Source organism: Euwallacea fornicatus, chromosome 9, assembly GCF_040115645.1.
Source record: "Euwallacea fornicatus isolate EFF26 chromosome 9, ASM4011564v1, whole genome shotgun sequence".
Taxonomy (NCBI): Eukaryota; Metazoa; Arthropoda; class Insecta; order Coleoptera; family Curculionidae; genus Euwallacea; species Euwallacea fornicatus.
In genome coordinates this window covers 3,764,894-3,790,378 of record NC_089549.1, presented here as the reverse complement: position 1 = coordinate 3,790,378, position 25,485 = coordinate 3,764,894, and the positions used below count along the sequence as shown (strand labels likewise).

General features: G+C 34.1%; 1 protein-coding gene across 2 annotated transcripts in view; it reads left to right on the top strand.

Moving 5' to 3' along the window:
- Positions 1-25,485, top strand: part of SNF4Agamma (SNF4/AMP-activated protein kinase gamma subunit) — a 61,452-nt gene that overhangs the window by 12,016 nt on the left and 23,951 nt on the right. For both annotated transcript variants that reach the window (XM_066285831.1, XM_066285830.1), the window contains exons 7-9: positions 7-157; positions 495-683; positions 5,999-6,017. In XM_066285831.1, the coding sequence (XP_066141928.1) occupies positions 7-157; positions 495-683; positions 5,999-6,017 (359 nt within the window). The remainder of the gene's footprint in view (positions 1-6; positions 158-494; positions 684-5,998; positions 6,018-25,485) is intronic.

The following is a 25,485-nucleotide window of genomic DNA, read 5'->3' as shown; positions in this document are numbered from 1 at the left end:
TTTTAGAAATAAGCCAGTTTTCCAATCTGAAGAAGAGATAATGCGTCGGGAGGAACGTAAGGAGGATAGAAGAAAAGAAGAAAAACGTGAAGAGGAGAAGAGGAAGAAGGAGGAAAGGGAGAGGAAAAAAGAAGAGGAGAAGAAGAAAAAGGAGAAGGTATGTGTTGATAGTTTAAAAACATCTGGTAATTTGTTTATCGAATTATTATTAAAACAATAAAATTTATGCATTTTATTTGTCTTTTTTTCAGAGTTATTTTAGTAGGTTTCCAGCCCTTTTGCATTTTGCTTCCCTTATAATGTGTGTTTAATAGTTGATTAATAAAATTATTTGGGTTAGTTGCTTATAGCTGCAGGTGTTAGGTGTCTATACTCTTTCTTTTTGTACTGTGGGAATTATTTTACACTGGAAACAGTTTTTCTGCACGTTTTTAACAAGTTTTGTGTAAATAATTATTACTAGATTTAAGTGACTATAAACTAGCGATTTTCAGCATGCCGCTTTCGCCCAGGGCCGTCCTAGGGGCCCCAGAGATGGTTCAGCTCATCCAGTACGTGACAGTGACAACATGTACTATCATACTGTTACAGCCGCTTCATCCAGCAAAAGCCCAATGACTAAAGTCATGGATATATTTAGGAACCGCAACCACGCTAGTGTGCCACCAGAAGAGAGACGAAAGGTAAGTTTTTCGCCCAGTTTCACCACCATTGTACCATTAGACGAACCTCATGCTACCTTTACTACAATGTTAATTTGCATAGAAATCAGAGACTAGGATTTGTCTCCTGTTGCCACGGAAAAAAACGCGGAATTGAAAACCTGTAATGATGAGGTAGGAAATTCCAAGGCTCATAGATAACTTTTAGATATCACGGATAAATTTTAGAAAAAACATAAATCTACATGACTTTCCCACATTAGTAAGATTCGAAAGTCTATTACGACTACAAATTCTTCCCGCCCATATAATCACTAATCTAGAATTAATGAGTGTATATTATAAATATAAACTAGGTAAAGGAAGAACATCTTCTGAGGTCAACAAACACGGCTTTGTGCTGTTTTTATTTTGATAATGTTTTATCTCAGTTCAGTTGTGTTATTGCGTTTGAGTTCAAGACATGCGACGTTTTTTTGTTAATTTAAAAAAATTAAAGAATCAAATACTTATAATCAATTGGAACAACAGGTTATGATAATACATATTTCTTTGGGTCTTTAGAGAGTGCCAGTCTTATTCCCGTTTTAATTAAAAAATGTACGGTTTAACGTAAGTGAGTGGGCAATCTAAAAAGATTATAAAAAAAATAGTGTCCAATAGGCAATCATTTAAAGGATAAAAACAAAACGAAGAATTGCAGTTGGTACCCACAAGTGTAGGGTTTTCGATAGGGTTTGTAATTCGTTTAGTACTATATCTATAATCGTAGAACCAATAAAGTTGCTGGGGGACGAGAAAATCAGCTGTATGAATGTGATGCAACGTTTGCAACCGGCAGAGTTGATCGTAACAACAAATCGTCGCCTCTACAAAAGTGTAGTTCAGTGTTTATCAAATGGGTCTCGCGTGAGTTTCTGATAAAGAGCTTGAATTCGAATTTGATTGTTAAATAGTTTTTCTAAAAACTCGGTCGCAAATTGCAGTTTGTTGATGAGTTGGTGAATTGTGTTGTGAAACCGATTTTAATGCGTTTTTTTTTTCGAAGCACAATTGTAACAGACATAGTCACATGTTTGAGGGGTCATCAGAGTAATTAGGTTTAAGTGATAAGTGCCTTTAATTAGATTTTGATAAAGTGTCTTTGGTATTAAATAGATATCATCATTTTGTTGAAAAAATGACTCAGGTGCTTTCAGACCTGATCCAATTGGGCCGTTTGTTTCATAACGACCAGCATGATTTATTAATTGTTAGCAAATATTTGATAACAAATATTTTTACCAATAAATTGGAATTTTTTTCTTTCAGAGTTCCCAATGAACACAGAATGTGACATAAACATGACATTTAATTCTATCTAATTTAGATCTAATACAGGGAATTAAATAATCTAGGAACGTTCAGATCTTTTTTTGCTTTTTCAGCTCGTTTGTTTTTGTTAAAAACAATTTTTTTCTCAAAATTTAAACAGTGTTATTAATCTGAAAACCTGATTTTAAATGATTATTTAAAGGAAATTCTAATGCTGGACCTTGTGATGTTCCTGATGTACCTTGCGTTTATTAATTTTTTTTTTGTTGATTATAATTTTGCACTTAATAGCTTCCACACAAACTCCTAAATCAGTATTATATTTATAGTGGGTTATCTCAGTTCCCCAAGTTTGAAAAACATGCCATTTTTGGTTAATTTTAAGTAATTATAACTATTGAAAAGACGTTTCCAAACTGATTATACCCATCATACACGTAATACGTACGTAAAACATTATAATATCTACTGAATTACAATTTGGAATTCAATTTAGTCCAAACTGCCCTGAGGCACAACTAATATTTTATTTTGCTTTTTTAAATCAAAACATTAATGGGTGTGCTGTAAATAATGCTCAAAACATAATTTGTAAATTATGATTTTTAATATTGTTTTTACGTATTTTCCAACTATGTACTCATCATTTCACTTTAATACTAGTGAATTTTGCACTGTTATTTTCTTTTTTTGACAACAGTGTAAATATAAAATCTCTCACGATATTGCTCAAACTTTTTTTCATTTCCTTGTAGAACATGCTCATGTTATTGCTCAATAATTAATCAGAATTAAGGAAAATGTCCTACGTTGCGTGTGTTATATGCGCATTCTTATTTTAGAGTTTCACGTTTTTGTCCCACATAGAGTGTTCGTTTTAAAATTTTCTTTTGTTAAGTACTGTAACTTATGTAGAAATAAGGTATAGATTTTTTTTAACTTTGCGTTATCTAAATCAATACTTAAATACTAAATGATCTTCAACTTTGTTAATTATTTCACTCTATTTAAAACATTTTAATAGATACAAAAGCTTTAACTTACCTTTGAACAGCATTTTATAGCACTGACGATATGGGTAAAACCTAAACGCAGGTATTTTTCTGACCTGATTGATAGAAGAACAAGCAAAACACGTAGATGAATTACAACAATTTATTAAGTTCGACTTTGTCACTTAATATGCCCATTTAATTATGTTTTGGAAGGTATAATGTTTAGTGCAATTCAATTAAATTTCGAAAAATGGAGATTTTGAACATAAGAAATTTAATATCTTGTGTTAGGTGTAATAAGTTGCTACACACGGTAACCAAAATTAATTGCGACGTTTTATACGCAAAGTAAACGCAGTAAAGTGATGAGGTCTGAGCTAAGGTTCAGCACATGAAAAATTCCATAAATTTTCCTAAATATCAACACACTTTAGTAGTCGTTTATTAGTCTGATTTCCGGATTTAAGGTATTTTGAGGAAAATGATACATATTTAATTACTAAGATGAGAGTTAACAATTCTTAAGTTTCAGTGCTCATTTTAACAACAATTGTTAGAAAACTAAACTTCTTTCTTCACATTATTTTCCGTCAGTTTTCATTCACTCAGGAGATTATTTTATATTGCAACTTTGTTGCATTAGTCATGTTTCATCACATGCTCTCACAATTATTTAGAAGGATGGGAATATCCTAATTGTTTAATCGAGACTCGTGATTTATTAAATAAATATCAATTTTTAAGTAAAAATTATAATACCTCCACAATATATATAGTTTTCAAGTCAACTGGCTTTAAACACGTCCATCACCAATCTTAATCATAAGCATATTATATCATTTCTATACCGTTATGGACAATGGAAGTTCACGTGGTTTCACTAGGCATCAATTAAATAGGAAAATAATTATTGTTCTAATAAGAACATATTGGCACCCATTAAAATTAAAACCATAATGATTATGGTCATTGTTAAATTAATTGAACTGTTGTATAAAAATTAATGAGATGAATAGAAGGCAATAGGCCGGTAAATTAAAATTACACTGATTAATTGAGTGCGTGTGTAGGTATAAAAGTCAATAGTTATTGGGAAACTTTGTTTTTCAATAGAATTCATTAAGAAATATTATTGCGTCTTTAAATTAATTTGGCTTGAAATTATTTTTTTTAAAACGGTAGGAAAAATGGTAAAACAGAAGACGTAAAACCTGTTCATACATAAATTTCCAATAAATGATATGGATAGTCGTAGACACAAATTGAGTGGAAGAAAAGTCTCGTTCTCGGAGGGATAGTTAGATTGTCAAACAGACTTACAAAATATTTTTTAGTTTTTTCATTAATTTATATTTTTCTTCTTCACCGGTTTTTCATTATTAATGAAATCATCCGCCTTACCATAGCAAAAAATTACAGGATTATTAATGTTTTAACTTTCAATTAATACTCAGTTTTGGATTTATTCAGAACGAAATTGCATGGAACCATTCATAAAGTCAAACAAATCATCCACAATCATCTTAGTTTTCTTTCTTCAAAGTGGGAAACTGATGAATTTGTTGCTCATTGTATACTATTATCTATTAATATGAGCAAATGCAATAAATAAATGAGGTTGGACCATGGCCTATTTAAAACAATGCTTTATCTGATTATGCATAAAAATGTGTCCATTGAGATATTCACATACCACCTTAGTGCATTTGAATACAGGCAATGGCCATGTAATGAGCAAATAAAGTTGCATTTAACTGAGAAATTGCAATGTTTCTTTAACAAAAAAATCCGGTAACAAATCGATTATATTACCAACGGGATTAAAATAGGATCTAATTGTCTAGATTAGGAATATGTATGGTATTACGTTACGAACATCTAATTATCTATTATCTTGACCTTATCTACGAATATTATCCCTTTAAACTTGTTACTTGTAGGATGACGTAAAAGTTAATTGTGATGTATAAGTTCAGATGCAAAAGAGATGAAGTGTTGTGCGTGATAAATATTGTGCTAGTGGCAAAAATCCGAAAACCATGTCTGCATATTTTCGTTGGATGAAAAGCAAAAACAGCTACGATGTGCCATTTCAAAAGCCTAGAAGCTATTCGTTAGATCTTCGAAGTCTTGAAGCTTCTGGAATTAGGCACTTCAGTGCTGCTGCATCGGTTCAGGGCAGCACTGAGAGTCTTATAGGTGACTTGGTATGTAAAAACAATAACAATTTTTAAAACATTCTGTGATTATAAAATTGTATAATTGCGAAATTAATAATTAGCTTTAAAGTTAGTCACTTGCAGCATTAAAGCGGTAATCAGGTTGTTTGATGGTCTAATTCTGCAAGGCCAGTGTTAGATTGTCACGCTGGATCTGATTAGGTAATTAATCGTTATTATTGGCTTTGTTTTCGATGTGGGGCTTAATGGACAGCTTCCTTTGGATTTAACTGGAAGAGTCTGTATAGGGTGGTCCAATTTTGCCATTTATTTTAGTTTAAAAAAAAAGTATCGGAAGAACGTAATTTGTCAGATTTTGAGGTATTCACAAATTTCGCAAGTAAAAATTTATAGATTATGGAGATCATTTGAAAGTAATAAGCCCATTAAGCGATTTTGTAAACGAAATTGCACATAGACTGCAAACACGTCAACTGCGATATTAAGCCATAAAATAGCGAGGGAAACGTTTAAAGTTGCTGTCCCTTGTAAATTAGAAGCCATCCAGCAAACCAACCTTAAAAAAGGATAGAAACGAGACGGCCGAATCATATGATAAAGCTTAGGATAACATCGGACAGGTGTCGTTTGATTGTGTTTCATCAACATTTGCCATGTGCTTTTAATAATTGCGCATAGTGGTCATACTAATTCTAATGTTGTGAGAGCAGAATTGGAAATCAAAGAGCAATAATAATTGTGTACAAACCCCGCCGCTAGTTCTTTCGTGTTTCTTTTAAGCGGAAATATATTGAAATTCGTTATAACTTTTTCTCTATTTCTAATGCTTGATTTTTTTTTATTCCAGAAAGCCAACCAACATTTCGGTAAGTACTCTTAATAATAACTTTGCTATTTAAATCAGAATTGCTTGATTACGCACCAGAAAATAATTCGCACATCTCACATGATACAAGTCGGGTATTTGCCATTCAAGTCGTTATAGAAACCTATATTGATTTGTTTCATGTCGACGTGCTCATATATAGATGGCGGCACCATATCTAATATTCCCTTACTTTAAAAAAATTGCTGGTGATGTTTCGCATTCCATCTGGGACGCTTGACTTTGTTTACCACAGTACGTAAGAACATTTGTTCTATAATGTACCTTTCTTAGAGCTAACACGAATATGATGAAACTGAAAATCGTTCGTTTAACTATTATGTATAATAGTATCTGACTTGACAACACTGTGCGTCAGATAAACCCATTGGGGTATAGATTTAAGAAGGAGAGAAAGGAGGCTCGACTGGCACGTAGTCCTGTGTAATCGACGTAGCTTTTATGAACTGAATTCGCGTAAATCCTTGGAGATGTGTAATATGTTCAGAAGGCCTAACCATATGTCCATATATGTGTGAGATATGGTTTCAATGCTGCCACATTGCAGGTGGTAATTGAATTCATTTGAGAAAGGTTTAAACAAATGGACGAATGCATATTTCACCATGCTGATTTTTTAGCAAGTGGACTTTCCTGATGATGATACACACCTACGTATAAGTTCTCGTCCTTTATTTTGTATATATAGGACCAACAGCTATTATGCCAAGCGAACCAGATAAAACTAGTTTAGTCATTCAATAACTCACATTAGCCGAGCTCAGCTATTTCCAACACTCGCAAAATTAAAAAAATGGAACGTTAGTTATTTTGTTTATTTACATTCAGGACAAAATTACTGGACCTTAGTTACACACTTAAAAGAACGTTTCGTTTTGTTAAACAAATAACAAGCGTGTGACCTATAAAGTTAATGAGATGGCAGGTGTTTAGTAATGACTTATCGCTTCTGATAGCGGATTATCCTTTTACCCATCCTGTATCTTATTAAAGCATGTTTTGGTAAATATCTGCTCTGTAACAATGGGGGGTTAGATGGAGGACTATCGTATTATTAAATGTTACGATTTATTAGTTATCGTTCGATATCAATATATTAACTTTTAACTTCAACACAATTTTTCCTTTAAAATTAATAGTCCTCTGATAAATATTATCCTGCTGGCCCTTTGATCTTTGCAAACGGCAGCTTAATTTGATGATTTCTTGTCGTAAACAGGCGTATTTTTTTCTAAAGTTGAAATTGAAAAATAATTTTCGCGCAAACAGTGTCGAATAATAGAGTCCAATAAAAAGGCAATAAGGTAAGAAATTCTGCTAGCGACTTCGTTCTGAGGTCTTTTGGAAAGCCTTGCTGTTATTTGCGTGGGACCCGTTGGGGGTTTATAATATATATTTTTGACGGATAAACAAGAAACTGTCTGGAAGAAGTAAAGTCGAGCTTTCGTTGAGGCATTTATATTCTCGATGGATAAGCGTCAGCTAATTTTTATATGTCAATGTTACTTTCTCCCACGCAATATGGAAAATCCGCCTCAGGGTACTTTAAAAATTCATTCCATAGAAATTTCGTTTTAAAGAAAGTTATGCTGAATTAAATTCAAATTCAAGTAAACTTCATGCGAATCTTTACGTCTTACCAAACCACCGAACAGCACATGTTTTAATTACAAGGTAGGTAGGTAGTGAAATTTTTAATTACATTTTCCTTTTATCTTATACGTATTCCTAGATGTTTAGTTGTTATTGCCATAAATCAGTCGATATTAATAGATTGTTTTGTTTCGTTATACGTCCCACCCATAACATGTTTGAGATATGTTTTTGTTGTCGTTTTCAATACATATTTGAAAACGGTTGCGGTATTAGAATTTATTGTTTTGTTAGAAACATTCACTTTTTCTGTATAATTTTTATCGAGGAAGTATTGGGTAAAGTGAATTGATTCTTAATTTTAGGGGAACTTTCCCAATTTTCGACTTGGATTTCTTTTTGCATAGTATTTCTCAAAGAAGCATTTGAACGATGAATTATACTCCTCAACTTAAATGTTCTGAGTAATGTGCCGTGAAAAACCGAAGCTGACATTTTTTTTTAATCTGAAACTTAACAGGTCTTAAATATTATTTTTAGTAAGTCCAAATTAACGTCATCGTTTGACTCCAATCAAGAGCGAAATAGTTAGGGAGATTAAAACTAAAATGATAGTTTTCGATTATAACGCACGATTCGAAGAAAATTGCAAAATGCTTAGTTTAGACCCTAACATTTACCCTGGAACAAAAGTTTCCTTCTTTGGACCTTTTCCAATCTGTATTTCCTACGCACTTAAATCCACCGGATAAAGAATTTTTAATTTCCAAATGAAGATATACCTGGTAACTATGTGTTTTTTTTCAAAATAAATCAATCCAGCCGGCCTTTGCAATCAATTTCCTCGACCGGAACTAATCCTAGTTGCAACCACGTGGCCCAATATTAAAGTGGGAAGAGAGTCTAAAACGGTCTTTTTGATTTTGTTTTGAACAAGTTTCGGCGTGTTATTGTCGTTTGTTTGGGGGGTTTATGTGGGTAGCACACGAGTTCCTCTGACAATCTCATGGCCCCTTTAAATCTACGATTTTCTAATAACGAGTGTTACTGTTATTTAGTCGTTACGTGAAATAGCCTCTGTCATTCTGATTAAAATTTCTGAAATAAAAAAAAAACTTACAATAAAGTCAGACTTGTCTTTTATCAACTTCATGGGATAAATAGTTTACTATATACAGGGAGCGCAAATTTCGTTGTTTACATAAGAAATCTCGGTGACTATAGGAGATTGAGAAAAAAATTATAGAGCAGACTAGCTGTATTTTTTGAAGGCTATATATATTTATATATTCTAGTTAAAACGTCAAAAATTTTCGTTTGTTTTTTGTTTTAGAACTAGTGACAAAATGGTAATTTTCGCCATCTTGTCAAAATTCACATTCTCAGCCTTTCTTTCGCTGCGTGTCGTTATTTTTCTTATAAGTTAATAAAAATTTAAAGAAAGTAAAATTGTAAAGTTCCCATCCGAATGTATCTAAAATCTCTGGGGAAAAACACTTTCCCTCTGAATTAAAGAAGCAGTTTTCACGTGATTTATCGTCATTTTGTCACCTTTGTTAACAATTTTGTATCTGAATTGGAAATATCGATGACTATATACGTATTTTGTGCAAATCCGCGTGTGAATTATTCATGAAATTGCACAGTGGAACAAGAGGTTAGCAGATTGATAATACATACTAGATAATCTTTCTATTTTTTTTTAAAGTATTTTTGGATTGCTCAATTATGATAAAAATACTTGACCATGGCGAACAAATTGTATTGGATTTGGTTGAATATTTTTGAATTTTAGTGTTAATTTTAATAATGACAAAATGCGTAGCATATATGACGTAAATAACAGTGACAATTGACTCTTTTGACATATAAAACTGATGAGTCAATATGTCCGGTAAACAATCATAGTATGGACAAGTGAAATATATTTTCCATTGTTTAAAGTTGCTTGAAAAATTCCGGTTATTTACTGGTCCAATATACATTGTTTCTTAACCGGACATTTCATAATTCTAAAAGTCAGTCACCTAGAAATTCAATAAAACAGGAAATATTGTATCGATCCTACTTAAGCCTGGAAAGTTAATACTCGGAGAACAGGAGGATGGGTGACATAAAAATAAGAGATACTCTTTAAAAAAACTAACTATACGTTACAATATCAAAGGCACGTCTGAATTAATCTGTTAGACAGACATTCAATGATCCTAAATAGCATATTAGTTAATGAACGTTTACACAACTCAATCACGTTTACGCACCACCGTCAATTGTGAAGTTATTTTTAAGGATAATCTGTTATAGCATTAACGGAGTTTTTTCTTTTATATGTAGTATCTTCCACCTTTGAACCTGCATCCATTTACAAATCCAAAACACTTTCTGTAACACAAAACCATGCGAAATAAAATTTAATTGTTAATAGATCTAAAAGTGTTTCTCACTGAATGCTCCAGGGCAATGAAAAAGTATCATTAATCTTATATTACCTTTAACTTATGATAGAGATACTTTCCCACCGTCCTAGTGCGGCCAGTGGAAAACGCGATTAAAAGTTCAATGGCGGAGCGAATCATGGGAGAAGCTATATAATAATGAAATTATTTGTGTGCAAAGGAAAATTGGTGCAAATTTCATTTCCTCCAAGAGAAAGTGATAAAGAATCTGATAATTTCATTCACAAATGATTGAGCTTTGTTCTCTACATTGAGCTCTAATGGAATTAATTATCCCTTTCTTCAATTTGGTGTTCAATGCGTCTATTCAATTCCATTTAAAACTTGTTTTCAACTCCACAATCTGTGATATTTGAATTGGATCGCTCCCCACCAAATCGAAAATTTCTTATTTATTTAATATTTTTAAGATAATATGCGGATTCGGATATTTCAAATATGGACTAATCTAATCAGTTATTTTCGTTTTATTCAGACAGATAAACAAATTCGTTTATTATTTAAATGAAACTGTTACCAATGTCGATGGATGCTATTCTAGTAGGTCAGCTTAATTAGTTTCATTATTGATGACGGCATTTGAGAGAGTTTCACTAATGTAAGGATTAGAACAGTCGCAGTTTCTCAAGCTCTCTCGAATGAATAACTATCTAGGCAAAACTGAACAATTTTTCGGTGCGGTTCAGGAGGCATCTTCAGTGCCGTTTTTCTTCGTTCCCCCATTGGTGTAAAACACATTCTCAAATATAGAAGAGGTTGACCTTTGACATTTCCTTGCTAATACCAATTTAAAGATCTCCACTAAAATCAACTAGAGTACATTTTGTGATTCGCATCAATGCTTTCCTCGAAATTCACAGATTATTTTTGCAATTCTCCTGAAATGTTTAAACGTATCAAGCGAGTACGATGGTTCTATTTCTGGCATTTCAGATATGAACAGAATTGCAAAAGTTTACTTGGTCGCTGTCTTCCTTTTTCCTTATTTTTAAAGTAACTTTTCCATCTGGAACGTCGCTTAAAAACATTATCGAAATCTGATTTTTGCTCCAAGAAATTTCGCAAGCTGAAAGATTACAATACGCGACGTATAAACTGGGATTTCGACTAAAAATGAAAGTAAGGCAATCAGTTCTCCCATTAAAGAACACGATATGGTTCTGACCCACATACATGATGATCTTTGCGGTGAATACTTAGTATTCCGTCCTCGCACCAGCCAGGAATGATTATTGTAGCAAATTATCTCGTGTTGTTCGAGTTTTAACACCCACATGGTTCGATTTGAATTTCCCATGAAAAAAAATTCTCTTTGTCTATGAAAACGGTCTCTTTCAGCCTTTGTTGTGAAAATCTCATACTTTTATGAAAGTTCACTGTCAGCTGCCAGGATTAAAACAGTACATTAAAATTAGGGCACCGAACCGATAGCAAAATTTGGCACGTGGATGTACTAATTTACGATACCTCGGACGCATTGCGGATTGGATTGTGTCGTGTCCTTCACGAGAATATTGTTGTTAATGACGATGGCTCTGTAGATGTACATAAGTGTCGTCATTAACAAACCGGAAGACATGATCTTCTTCAAGGTCGAGAAGTAATATCTGAAATGACCTCAAGAAGTGCCGTAATGGGAAATTTTAGTCTCAGCTTTTTTATCGTTCTCAGTTTACCATTATGAGTTTCGGGAAATGGAAGACATTTTCGCATTTTTCCCCACGGATAAATTTTAGGAGATATGTAGGTGTGATTAAAATGATTCGTTTGAGTAACACGTGGATTTAAATATCATGGGATGAATTCGGGGCAATTTGAAATGATTGATTATTAAGCAGCGTTCCAACACCGATGTCGAAGTGCTCATTGGGTGCGTCCTAGACATGTTCAAACATGATTGTTAAATATATAACTGCAAGGAAAAAGTCATCAATAAGTTTCCTGGTCAGTACTATTCTTATTTCTTCTCTACTTTATAGAGAAATTGGAATTTTTGGTTCAAAAAGAGTGGCGTATTGAGGCGGGACTTCAATCACCAAAAAATTAGAGAATATTACCAGCAAGAATAAATTGACATTTTCCGAAAATGTTATTAAAAAAAAACTATTACCCTTTCACCTCTGGCACTGTCGAAATATCGAACCAGGGGCTTCAAAAAGGAAAGATGGTATTATGCGAATTGCATTAAAGCTACGATGAACGGACGCGCCTCCGTTTTTCTAACCTCCTGTATATTTTAGTTCTACAATTTGCCGTTTTCAATGATACAAACAGAAATTTTGCAGCTAGTAATTTAACTTTCTCATAATCATCCCTCGAATGAGGGTCTGAATAGTATTCGAGCGGCTTGACGCATTGAACGAGCCTGTTTTCGGGGATGCAAAACACGTTCGCACCGGTACAAAAGCATGCATATGCAACATGCACCACGCAAATTGCGTCCCATTTCACTTTTCGGTTCAGTTATATATTTCAAGGCCAACCAGTTGTGTCCCACTGACCCTTCCGCAGAGCCGGAAGAATGGGAACCTGCCCCCGGACCCCTGTGCATAGCTGCGCAGGCAGTTTTGGGGGGCGCGGTGTTGCCGATGCGTCGATTTGAGGGGAAGTTTATAGATACGAGGAGGCCTAAAGCTCGTTTGAGATTATATCCATCGCATTGTAAAATGTATTGAGCGACTTTTAAAATACTCATACGGTTAAATTTCCTGTTTTAAAATATTTTTAATCTCAAAGTTTAAATATGCAATAGAGGAAATTTCTATATCTGCATATGAAATACAGTGTGTTTCAAATTAAGTTCTACGCGTAAGCGGGGACCCCGTTAGTATGAAGGGTAAAGACATTTTTTCATAAACAATGATCTATTTTACGGGATTCTCGCAGATAGAAGAAATAAGGTAGAAAAAATTAATTTTACTTTTTTTTGAAAAGCGCAGGAAAAGAGCTTTCAGATATGTATATAAAATTTTTAATTTTACTCAGTAGCGCTTAACTTGTCTCCAAATAAATTTACGAATTCATTATTATTGAGATTTATAGATGCGCCAAATTTTTGCGTTAAACGCCACTGATTTCTTATAGTTTATCTTGAAAATTTGATCACTTTTAAATGAGATTTGGGACGTTAAAAGCGAATAGAAAAAACGAGTGGCGCGTAGCTTGTTTTTAACGGATTTACCAATTTGTTGAAATTTATAGACGGTTAAGGTCAGATCTCGTCCCAGCTTTATCGCTTTAAACTTTTTTTTAGACGTTAGACATTTGGAATAAAGAAAAAATATTAACGAAATTGAGTGAAATTGAACTCCATGATTGGGGACGGGAATTCTCTTTTACGCTACTCCTACTCTTACACCCTATACCGCCAGAATTTTCAGTACCTCCTCTGAACAACTGCACCCTCACATGTCGATTTAATAAATTTCCAAAGCAACAAATTTTTAATGGATATTGAATGAATGTGTGTTAGTACTTAACAACTGGTTAGACAATTCTATGATCGATCATAAGGCCAGCAAATTATTATTTGTTAAATTAATGGGTGTCTGTACCTGTTTCATGGGAAACTTGGAGAAAATTTCAAGGAACTCTAATGAACATTTCGTTCAGTATGATTACAATATTAAATAACTTTTATATTACGTGTCGAGAGATAATTTAAAATCAAGGATGTGGAAATGGCATTTCATAAATATATCAGATACATGAAGTCGGGCAGTAATCATCGGTTTCTTGTTGAGAAATGGGAAAAGTTTATCTCCATTTAATTAAATTAGTAGATTTTACTGTTTACGAGATTTTTTAGCTTTGAAAAAATCGTAAGTGTGCCGTGAAATAACGTGAACTACATATCTTTGATCTAAGAAGGAAAATGCCTCGATAACGACAGAAAACAAAATTCCTAGAAATATGGAACTTTATCTATGCTACGTGTTATACTTAGAATGTGAAATGTTGTGAAATCTGTCTAAAGCTTCCTTAGATGGAATTTTCAATAATTTGTCAGTTTTTAGATGCAGTGAATGCCAACGAATTATGCAGAGGAAAGAGGATCAATATAAACTCGTGAAAGTCTCGCTTTTATCGTTTTCTCAATTTTTTCCGTTCGAATTGCGTTGGGTTTTAGTAGGTTTGATGTAAAAAAAAAATTCTTAAACTTTAAGCGGTGGTTCCCAACTATTTTGAAGCCACTTTATCAAAAAATGTAATTAACACTTAATTTTTGCACCTATTAATTAGGGGTTATTTTGGATGATGGGTATTTGTTGTTTACCGACATTTAAATACATTTTCCACATTTCCAACCCAAATTGGACTTCATCACGCAACCAGTGAATATTTTAATCCAACAATAAATAACTGATGTGTGCTAAAGGCGCAATTTCATGAAAATGTGTCCAGTTGTATTCTGTAACGACGCAAATTAACGATTTTCTTTTGGCAACAAAATGGCATAATACGCCCTTTAATCGGGTTATGGGATTGCTGAAACTTTTTGTTTTGAACAAAAGTTCAAAATGTGCAACTAATTCTGGAACAACTACAATTGTTGTTTTGCTTACAAATCACAGTCAATTCTCCAAATTAAAGTTTCTATTAGTGTAGTACCTCGGAAGTTTGATTTGTAAATGAGCCGGAACTCGTCTAGACAATTTCAAATAAGACTCTTCAGGGTTTGGAAAACAACGATATGAAAATAAGCGTATATTATGTAAAAGTTTGGAGATTTTAGAATCGATCTGATGTCACAGAAGTAATAATGAAGGATAGGTTTTAGTGAGATAATTCAGAAATTTTCGTGTTAACTCATTTTTTCTTCTTTTTTTAATATCTACTAGAATTTATTTTTAAATATTTTCAAAAAAATTATTTACTCGCCGTGGCAACCTACAATCTAGTCGGTTAATTGATATATAATCGTTATAGTAGAGATCACGCAATGGTTGGTTTCTGATGTTTCACGGGCTTAGTCTCATAATATTACCATCGACTTAATAATTCTGTTTCGAACGGAATGTTTTCCACAGTTTTCCTTACTTTTCAAATCTAAACAGATTGGATTTTGGGCAATAAAATCTTCGAATTTTCTACTTTTTAAAATTCTCAATAAGTGTTTAGCAGTTGCTAACATATGGCGTACAAATACGTCGTCATTAACAACGATTTTTTCCCATTATCTAATAAATTTTCCCATACGTATTCAATTATGTCATTTAAGTCACAACAAAAAAGTCGAAAAAAAATAAAAGGGTATTCAAAAACGTCGTTTATGTCGACTTAGAAAGATGGAAATACGCCTTTGGCCTTATGCTTTGTATCTCTCATTTATAAGAGTTTTAACAATAGTGTAGTAAATGTTATAATACAAGGTGTTTTAGAAGTAACGGAGCAAAGGACTTGTTCTTCATAATCAACTAGGGAAAGAGTTTAAAAATTGCAACAGTTCCACCAAAAATGCATCTACATACGTATGTTTTTCGAAATTTTTGGAATGTGTATAAAATGAAACTTAACAAATCGGTACTTTTTCCCTATTATTCTCTCCTTCACAATCAAAAACTCAGAAGCTTATAAAGTAAATAATCATTTGTACTTCCTGCGCCCGACAGATTCAGGAATGTACATATCTAAAGATTTTTTTTGCAACTAGATAACGGTGAAAGATGCGGAAAAAATTAAAAGGACATCAAAGCTTCTCCATTGAACTGAAAATCTAAATTTTTGGATATGAAACATCATAAGTGCAAAATAGAGGTAGAAAAGAAAGGTTTCACCGCAGAAAAGCACGAATCTGCAGATTTCCACTATTTATCATCGGCGACATACAATGTTGCAGCTTTTTTGAGCTATAATCTCTAGGATGCTCTTCTTGCGATCAATTTCTTCATTTTTTTAATTTTCCAATCGGAGCGTTCCTACCCTAGTGTTCGTCATTATCGAGGTACTTTCTTCGTTTTAGAGCCACTAACTCGTTTCGGGAGGTCTGGATTTAAACTGTTAAATAACCTCCAACTTTCCCTTTTAATTCCCCCGGAGTCATTGTAGTGTTTACATGAAACGTTCCGCCCTCGTCATGAGATCGGTCGACCCCTTTGTCTGCATCCCAATTTTAGGGGCTACTACGCGTGCGAAGTGCGGCAACGCCGCTATACTACGACCTGGAAGCCAACCAAAACCGCTGAAGAACGAGATATTTCAGTGAAACTCGTGTCCCCTTGAATCCATCGTGCATATTGCGGTATATTAGTAAACAGATCAAGCTCCTTGAGAATTACATTGCGTCCCCTAATTATTTTTGTAAGTGTTAAATGATCAATTTATCATGAATAAACTATTGAGTTTTTCGCGTTTGTGTTTGGAAGTTGTGTCTTGACACTCTTAGTGGGGAACTGACGAACCAAAAAAAATCTGAACAATAATTTGACCCCTTGAATGGTGAGGGGGAAATGTGAATAAGGTGCCCGGCTGGTTTGGCTAAATTTACATTGTTGTGCTTATATAGACCGACACATAGCTGCAACCATGGCCTTCAATTATGTGTTTTGAGATACTCGGAGCCGTGCTCATTATCACTTTTTCCATTTGAAAAACCATTGCAAATTTCGAATGTAGTTTATGTTTCATGTAGCGTACGTGACTTTCTGCTTAATGTGTTACATACGTGTGAGGCGGATTGTTGATTTTTTTTAATTATTTTGTTTGGGAATAACGCGTTAGGCACAGATAAGGGTTGTTACAGCAGGGGTTTTGCACACCGTCCTCGGCTAAAACCAAATGGGAATAATATTTATCCCTTATTAAGGGCTCCGACGAGAACTCCTGTTGTCTATAACTGTGGACAAATCTGAAGCCAGGTGTATGTAAAATATCTGAAACATTAAATATTTCTCGACTTCCTTGAGTGACCTGCATGGTCTCTTTGTAACAATCCAAACATCACTCGTTTCTCTCTATGGCTATTATCACAGACTGCTTATATTTTACTTATGAAAGTTACTAATTTTAATGCAAGTTTTGTGTTCTTTAATTATTTTGTTAATTTTCCCCCTCTAGTTTTTAGAGTAGAAACAAAAAAACAGAGAAATAACGAACATCAAAATTGCATTATTAATGAAGAATTCCATAGGTCGACTAACAAGTCTATGATAATTGAAAAATAAAATGGAAGGATATTTCATGTGCTCTAGTTGTGTTAATTTTCGTTTTTTTTAATAAGTTTTTTCTGGGTTCTGAAGGTCACAGATGTGTCACCGAAACGTTAACACAAGGGTGGTCGTTCGTGCCCTTAATAAATTATGAATGTTATACTCAGTTAATTTTAAGTGTAAATAGTTTGCAATTGTACTAAGACGTTATTGTCAAAAAAAAAATGAAAAATTTTGAGTTTAGTGGATTGTTGGCAGCTTCGAATTATTTAACCCTTAGCTCCAGTAACATTCTTGGAGTTACATAAAACTTTGTTTTCCTTTTATTGATGATCAACGCGCCTTTGCATAAATGTACCTTAACAATAAATCTTAATACTAAAAAAAATTATATCAAATAATTCAGCATGGTGAATGCTTAATGCCAATATTATGCGAATTACGTCACTTAATGTTGGGTTTGGAGACTGGGTCTGGTCAAGGTCAGGCCCAATCAAAAAACCAAAAGGTTTATTTCCAAGTTTATTGACGCTTCTGATTAGGGGATCTCCTTCATATTAGATTGATGATGTAACTGAGCGAGATCCCAGCTATATCGATTGCTGTGAATTTTTGAGGTCAGGTTACCATATATAAAGGTCTTATTATGGAAAGAGAAAAGCATTGTTTTTATTTTGTGGTTTTCATTTCCTAATAGTTCATTTTTTATTTCTCCGTTCACATCGGCATTTTCACGATTCCTATGTTGCTCCCTTTTAAATCGTCAAATAAACGTATAAAACTAGCAGTTTTATACGTTTGTTAATCAAATTAGTGAAAGTCCGTAATAAGATAATCCAGAAAATAATGCACAAAGTTACTTTGAAGACGTTTTAAGAATTAGCAGGGTCAGATGGAGTATAAAAAAATGTCCGTGTTTTGGTAAAAATGTTCGTAGAACATTTTTGAAACGAACCGATTAGGAATACAACTTTAAAAAATCTGGAAATTCTTAGAAGCTCCAGAAAGTCTTGGAGATTTGGCCGAAAGCTTTTCTGCCTTTAGAACTGGCAGAGTTTTATGAAAAAAGTTAATGACAGTCGTCGAACAAAAACGAAATTAGAAAATATTTCTGATAAATCTGGAAAAAGTCTGCTACAAGTGTTTCTCTGTCCCGGAGTGGAAGAGTAATTCAGAAAAACTAGAAATTTTGGTTTTGGCAAGTACGTAAATCCTGGAAATTCTTAAAGACTCCTCTAAATTCTGAAAATAGTACACTTTACCGTTTGAACTGGAAAGACTTTGAAATCAAAAATACACTCAAGGGTTTGGAAATAAACATCATTGGAATTGGGATATTTTTATCATTTGGATATTCAGTTTCATATCGTTTTAGAAGCTTTGCTATGTAATTCATCCTAAATGTGTGGATCTTCGCCGACTGATTCACAAGGGTGGATCCACTCTAATTGCCGCATCCACAAGTGTATCTATGCTAATATGAGCTTTCACATTGTTTAACTATCGCCTTTCGGCTGTAAATACCGCTCGCTTTCAGACCATTATTCCAATATTGTCTTGGTATTACAGAAATTTCCCAATATAATTCTTTGGGATGTACAATAATTCACAAAATATTTAAATATTTGTAGCTCCATTGTGCATGAAGGCAACTCATTTTGAGTTTATTTACATCAAACTGGAGCGGATTTTTTTTTATTCTCAAAGCCTTTGAGTTTTATTCATCGTTTTGTAACGAGCGCATTCAACACTGAAGAATTTTCTATTGCCCCATAAATACGGAAAGCAATTTCTATTGAAGGGCGATGTGTAATTAGTCCCGCCCATAGGGTTCACGGTAATTTGTATTGTTGGCAGCCATATTTGGATCCATCGCTTAAAATTCGCTCTATCTCAGTCTTCTCATTCAAAGATTCTTTAGAAGTTCGGGAAATCCTAAGCTTTAGGCCGCATACTTTATGTTAGAGGTCTCTTTGTCAGTTTTCAGCTATAAATTATGCAGCTCGTGGATCTGGGGGAGGCAAAAAGACTTTCCAGGACTTTAATTTTTCAAAACTTCCCTAGAAATCCTGCTCTATGAAGATTTAACGCATCGCAAAGAACTGTTTTGCATTCACGTTGGAAGACTACCGAATAACATAGTGTTGAATACGTTATGTTATAAACATTATTTACGTAAATGTGATGAAACTCATTAACAATGGTAACTGATTTATTTCCTCAATTGTACATTAAGTGGCATCGTTTATTACTCTCCTGCCACATTTATTTAGATGTAATTTACAATATTTAAATAAGTATATTTGGATGTTGGCAAGTTAATATGTATGTTAATTCAATAACACGTTTTCAATGTCAGGGGTGTATGAATAGGTATTTACTACTCTACTGGAGTGTTAGCATTCTGTCTATAGTTCCTCCCATCTTCCTCAAGAAGTCTATTAAGAACTCTCAGCAAAAACTCAATTTATTGCAATAAACTTCAAAGGAAAACTGCCAATTCTCTTCCTTTATTCAAGCAAAAGTGTAGCTCTTATCTATAGGATCACAACCGCGTGCATAAAATCCGTATTACCCTTAACCCTGTTGCACCTCTCGACCCGGCCTCACCTCTAGTGGTGCCTCGTGCCTCGGTTCAAGTAGCCTAAGGTTATTTAGGCCTATATAAGCACCCATTTAAAGTTTGCCAGTTTGTCCGCAATGTAAATTAAGCCAACAAACACAACACTCTTTTACAATCATGAAAGCAGTTGTAAAAGCGAGTTGACTGACTCTAATTTCAGAATCAGAATTACCACCCAGACACTAGTTTAGACATTCTTGCGTCACGACGTAGTGACCAGAGAGACAAACGCAAATCTCACACGCATCGTTGCGTTAAATATAGAAGTGGGAACGAACACCCGGTACAGCGTACGACCCGACAACATTGGAAGTCGTAAAGGTGGTTCCATATGAGTAACGCGATCAGCCGAGTGGTGTTTTGGTTCGGCAAAAGTGCGGATTAAAACATCACCAGATAACAGAGCCACGTGGTTGTCGTCTAGTCTAGTGGTACCGGGTCTGGAGTGGGCTCAGTCCGCCTTGCGTGTATGATTAACCTGGAAGTTCCACGAATCTGCGGCTGCTTTACGTGGAAAGTGTGCAGTGTTTGAATGTTAATGTGTTCAAATAATTTCGTGTTTTTGTGCCATACTGGTACCAGAGCAGCTTGGTGAGCGAGAATAACATTGATAGGAAAATGTTTAGTTCCGTTGATTTTGCTGTAATCATCAATGCGACTTCCTTCAGTATTCATTCATTTCCTCTCAGATATTGATGTTTGAATGGATTTTAGACTCGCTTTAATCCTCAAACTATGAACGTCTATAATCAACAACACTAAAACATTTTCAATACTATTATTTATTGCATTTTTGGAATGGTCCTAGGTATTTACATAGTAATGGATTCGGGTCATTTCCGAGGGTCAATAAACCTCCGATTTTAGTTCCCTGTTAACGTGGGCAATTTTTGGCATTTTACTCAACACTAAAGAGTTTGATTAACAATTAAGTATTACTAAACATTTGGAATCAAGTAGCTGGTAATTCAATTTCCTTACAACTATAACAATTGTAGATAACTTGAACATTAAAATTTCAGGTATGTTAAGTGGTTGAATTATTTTGTTAATTGTATAAATTTGGAACAGGAAGCAAATTGCTTTGAAACTTGTTTTCGGTTAATCGTCAACATGCTCCAATTTAGGGAAATTCGGCTTAAAGTTTTCGGGTGAGAGAATTTTTTAATTCTCGTTTAAGATCTTTAACTAAAGTTTCTAAAGGAACTTTTTAGCTCCGAATTGGAAGTATTTGAACTTTTTTCAATGTCTTCTCTTTTTAACAGCGTACCTCGTTAAAATAAGAATATGTATTTTTCTTATTGAATTACTTGATTTAGGATCTTGCCCATAAGAGATACACACTATATACATATATCACAGAGATGGTTTAATTGTAGTTTTGTTCAACTACGTTTAGATCCAAATGCAGTTTTATCATTAAGCAAGTTTCCAGTAATTTGGAAGGAACAAAAAAAATTTTAAGATTATTTTTAATACAGGGACCGGCAGAAAATACTCATCACATAGGATTTTTTAAATTTTAATTCATCAGAAAACTAAACTCTTAGTAAAAGTTTGTGCATTCCTGCAAACTCAGAACTCACTTTAGGAAATTTGCATTCTCTTATTTTGTATGGGAAAGATTTGAACAATATGAAAATAGCTGGTGAGTAAAGTACTTTTATTTTTAATTTTGGAGGAAACTTGTATTATGAAAAGTTGTTTAGAATTAACAGAGTAAGCCAGCAAATGAAGTTTCAAGTTTCCAGTCCATAAAACACTTTCGGATTTTTTATGATTAACCCCGTATAGAAAATAAAACATATTTATTTAATATGCCAGTTTCGTTTCATAGAGCATTGAAAAATACAAATAGTATTATTTGTATTTTTATTGCGTTTTAAGTTTGCAGGACTGCACGAACTTTTACCAAGAACAAAACATTCGGATGAATTAAAATGTAAAAAAATCTCATCTGGTTCCTATTTTCTGTCGTTTACTACATGTTCATAGTAACTGTCCGTTCCTAGCTGATAAGTGTTTCTAACTCGCATTCAAATGTGTTATTATTATGTTTCAAAAATAGCTCTGATGAATTTTCATACAAATGAATTTCCAAATTTTTTTTATACAAACAGAATTACCACTTCTGATCTAACTTGAATCAAATATTCCAATCCGGAAACTGAAAATTTACCTTGAAAAATGTTATTTATCTAGCTGAGGAATTACCTAGAACCGTTTGAAATGAAATTCTACAGCCACTTCAAGGATTAACTCAAATGAAATTATGGCAGTGCATTTAAGAGGTTTTAGTGGATTTCGTCAGGGGATTTCGTGCAGCTACAAACTTTCAGCCGCATTTTCCGTAAATGCTTCTCGCTGCTTGTTGTACCTCTAATTTTCAATAATGGGTCCTTGAACGTTTTAATAAATAATAGGTGCATTTTAAGGGACGAAGTCGCATTAAGATTTTCCTCTTGGTTTAAATGGGAAGAGGTTCCTTCGAAAGTCCAGTAGAAAAAATGGAGGACGGAATTGGTGCAATCACGCAAAATGCCATGCCAGAGACAAATGTCGTTTTTAAGTTTTTTTTTCACGATTTAAAAAGGAAAGTAATACTGAAAATAAAAAGAAATCGCCACAATCCCCCTAACCAATTACTGTACCAACGCACAAACATGACACGAATTACGGACAGACTACTAAACCTTCAAACAAAATGGAAGAACAATTCCAACAATAGGACAATACTAAACCCACTTTGTTTGACGAGAAGTACTAGACAATCCCGATTCCTCTTCCCTACCAATTCCCTGCAAGAGCATTATGGAATATAGGAAGACCGTTGGTTTTTTTTTCTTCACTTCTCTTCTGTTGTTAATGTATATGTCTAACTTGAACTTGTAAATATCACGGGCAGAAAGACCATCGTGGTCGATAGCCTTTTTTTTCTTGGAAAATAATAATATATTATTATTATTATTATATTAAAAAGAAATCAGCTAGACAAATCTTTGATCTGCCAACCCGAACTAACCTGAACACTGCGAGATCAACCTTTCACATTTTTAAGATTTCTAAAAAAGAGCAATGTGTTGTACAAAATTTGACGTAATGGTTCACGCACCGGTCGCTTTTATGACGTCTATCCTTCTAGAAAGAAGTTCTAACTAATTTTCAAGGAGAAGACACAATTTCCTCGAAAAATAGCCAATTTGTCACTTTCACTGGACTTAGGTGCGAGCCTCATACGGGATTTTGATTTCGTTCCCTCCGTGACCTACGAGGGAAACAACTTGCTCTCTTCCTCTTTCATTTGCTTTGTGCTTTGTTTACTAAATTGTTTATTCGTCCTTGAGCCCTTGAATTAACTTCAAGTAAAAATATCTGATCTTGAAAAGCGAAACTGGGGAAACAAGAGGACGGAAATATCTCCTGCTGTGCGTTTAATCTTCATGCCATGCCGTTTATTTCCTGATATGTTTACTTAGTATACACAATGCCGCAAACTTTTGCGGTAAAGCCTTGCCTGTTTTAGATAAATTGTAGCAGAAGCTTGTTGCTTTGCTTTGCCAAAAATAATAACCTGACTAATTATAGATATTGTTATGGTCGTTACGAAATTCGAGTTTTATTATACAGCCGCCTCAGTTATTAATCACTGTTACGTGTGCTTTCGACCTTTGAAGTACTACTTAATGAATTTTTCAATGCCTCGTTAAGTGGGTAATATGTTTTATATGTTTTTATAGAGCTTTTATTCTAAAGTGGAAACGGAAAATTTCTGTAATTTTGTTTCGTTTTCACGTGTTTTTATATCCACGAAGATAAATGCCTTTGCGTGCAAATTCGAGTTTCGCCATTGGAATCGCGGAAACTATAACCTGTATAGTACGGGTTAAATGGTGTCAACATAGCACAATTAGTGACTGAATAAAAGGCCACTTAACGATCAACAAATTTACAGTTCTCTGGAAATTGCGATGGAAGAGGATGGAAACCTTGACCGTTCGTGTGCACCGAAGCGGAAACGATAAAAAGAAGATTAATAAAGCAGCAATGCTACAAGAAGAAAAATCAATTCACCTTAACAAATTTGCCCCCCCCCCCCCCGCAGTGTGCTTCTGTGGAGGTAAATGTCCTAAAGATTCTTACGCGGTGGTTTTTATGTACCATTTGAACGAGACAAATTTGGGCTTCAAGGTAACCAAACCAAAGCCAACCCAGAGCACGTGTGGGCTGCTTTAAGAATATTGATCCCATGTTCGCTTTCAAGGTATTTCGATGGCGTGATCACTTTTCTGGGCTAGGGGAAGAGAATGGTTTGTCTTCTTTGAATTTTCGGTCACAAAAGAAACAGACAAATGTCTCAATTGGAAAATACGACACACGTGCTGGTGTTACTGCATTCGTTGTACTTTTACACAGGTTCACCATAACAATCGCGGATTTGCTGATCGACAAATTGTCAATAACGATGTAAATAGCAAACAGGAATTTAACGGAAATTTGAGGCGCAATTTTTACATCAACGAATGACTGTTTTCTATTACATGTGTCACGTTTACAAAAGCCTAGCTCAACAAAATGCAAGTGAACCCACCGCTCTAACCGCTGCGCTATTTTGATATTGCCGTGTTGTTTCGTACTTCCAATACATGATTCAGATTTATCTGGATTAAAAAGCTGGCTACTCACCCACCTTCATTTTTCAACAACCCTTCATATTTCAATATGACCCCATTCGTTTGTTTGGGACACTTGTGCAATGCGACGTTTTCGCAGGTGGTAGAAAATAATATCGAAAAGAACTCGAAGAGGCGGTAAAACTGCCTTTTCTGGGTTCTAAGTCGCGCTGTAAATATTTACTCTAGGGTGAAATATTTCCAGGGGATTTTAAAGGAGAAACCAGGGAAATTTTATCCCTCTAAGACAGAGTGAACCCACGTACAAATGCTCGAGGCAGGCATAATTATTTTAAGGAAATTGCATTTTAAAAACTTTCTTGCAAATGTCCGTCTAAATCTCAAGATGAAGATATACAAGGTATTTCTGAATAGATGGTAAAAATGAAACGGTGTGACTTTCAGCCAAACTTGGAGCGAAAAGTTCATATAAAGGCTTGTCCACGAATGTTTTGGCTTCGATCTACAGGATGTTAAAAAACACAAAAAAATCTTTTTTTAATTGTTTATTTTTTATCGAAACTTATTGAAAATTTGTACGTATCCTACGCCGAATGTTTCCTGTAAAGGGAAATTTTCTTTGGGGATGAGGATGCGGTTGGTGGGTCTTGAACTCTCATTTATCACATTTTTTCTATTAATATTTTGAAATTATTAAAATAAATTTCTGAAATCCGCATCGAGTTTTCGATCGATTTAAATAATAAAGTAGCACCTCGTGAAATTGGCCATGATTTTTTGCTTCATTAGTTTGCTGTCAGGTTTGACAACCATTGGCTGTTGGTTGCCCGAAACTGCCGAAAAACCACTGTTTTTTGACAGTGTTTGTACAAACACAAAAGTGTTTTTTAACATCCTGTAGATAGAAGCCAAAGCATTTTTGGATATGTCTTTATGTGAACTTTTCGTGTTAAATTTGTCTTAAAATTCACCCAATTAAATTATTTACCATCTATGG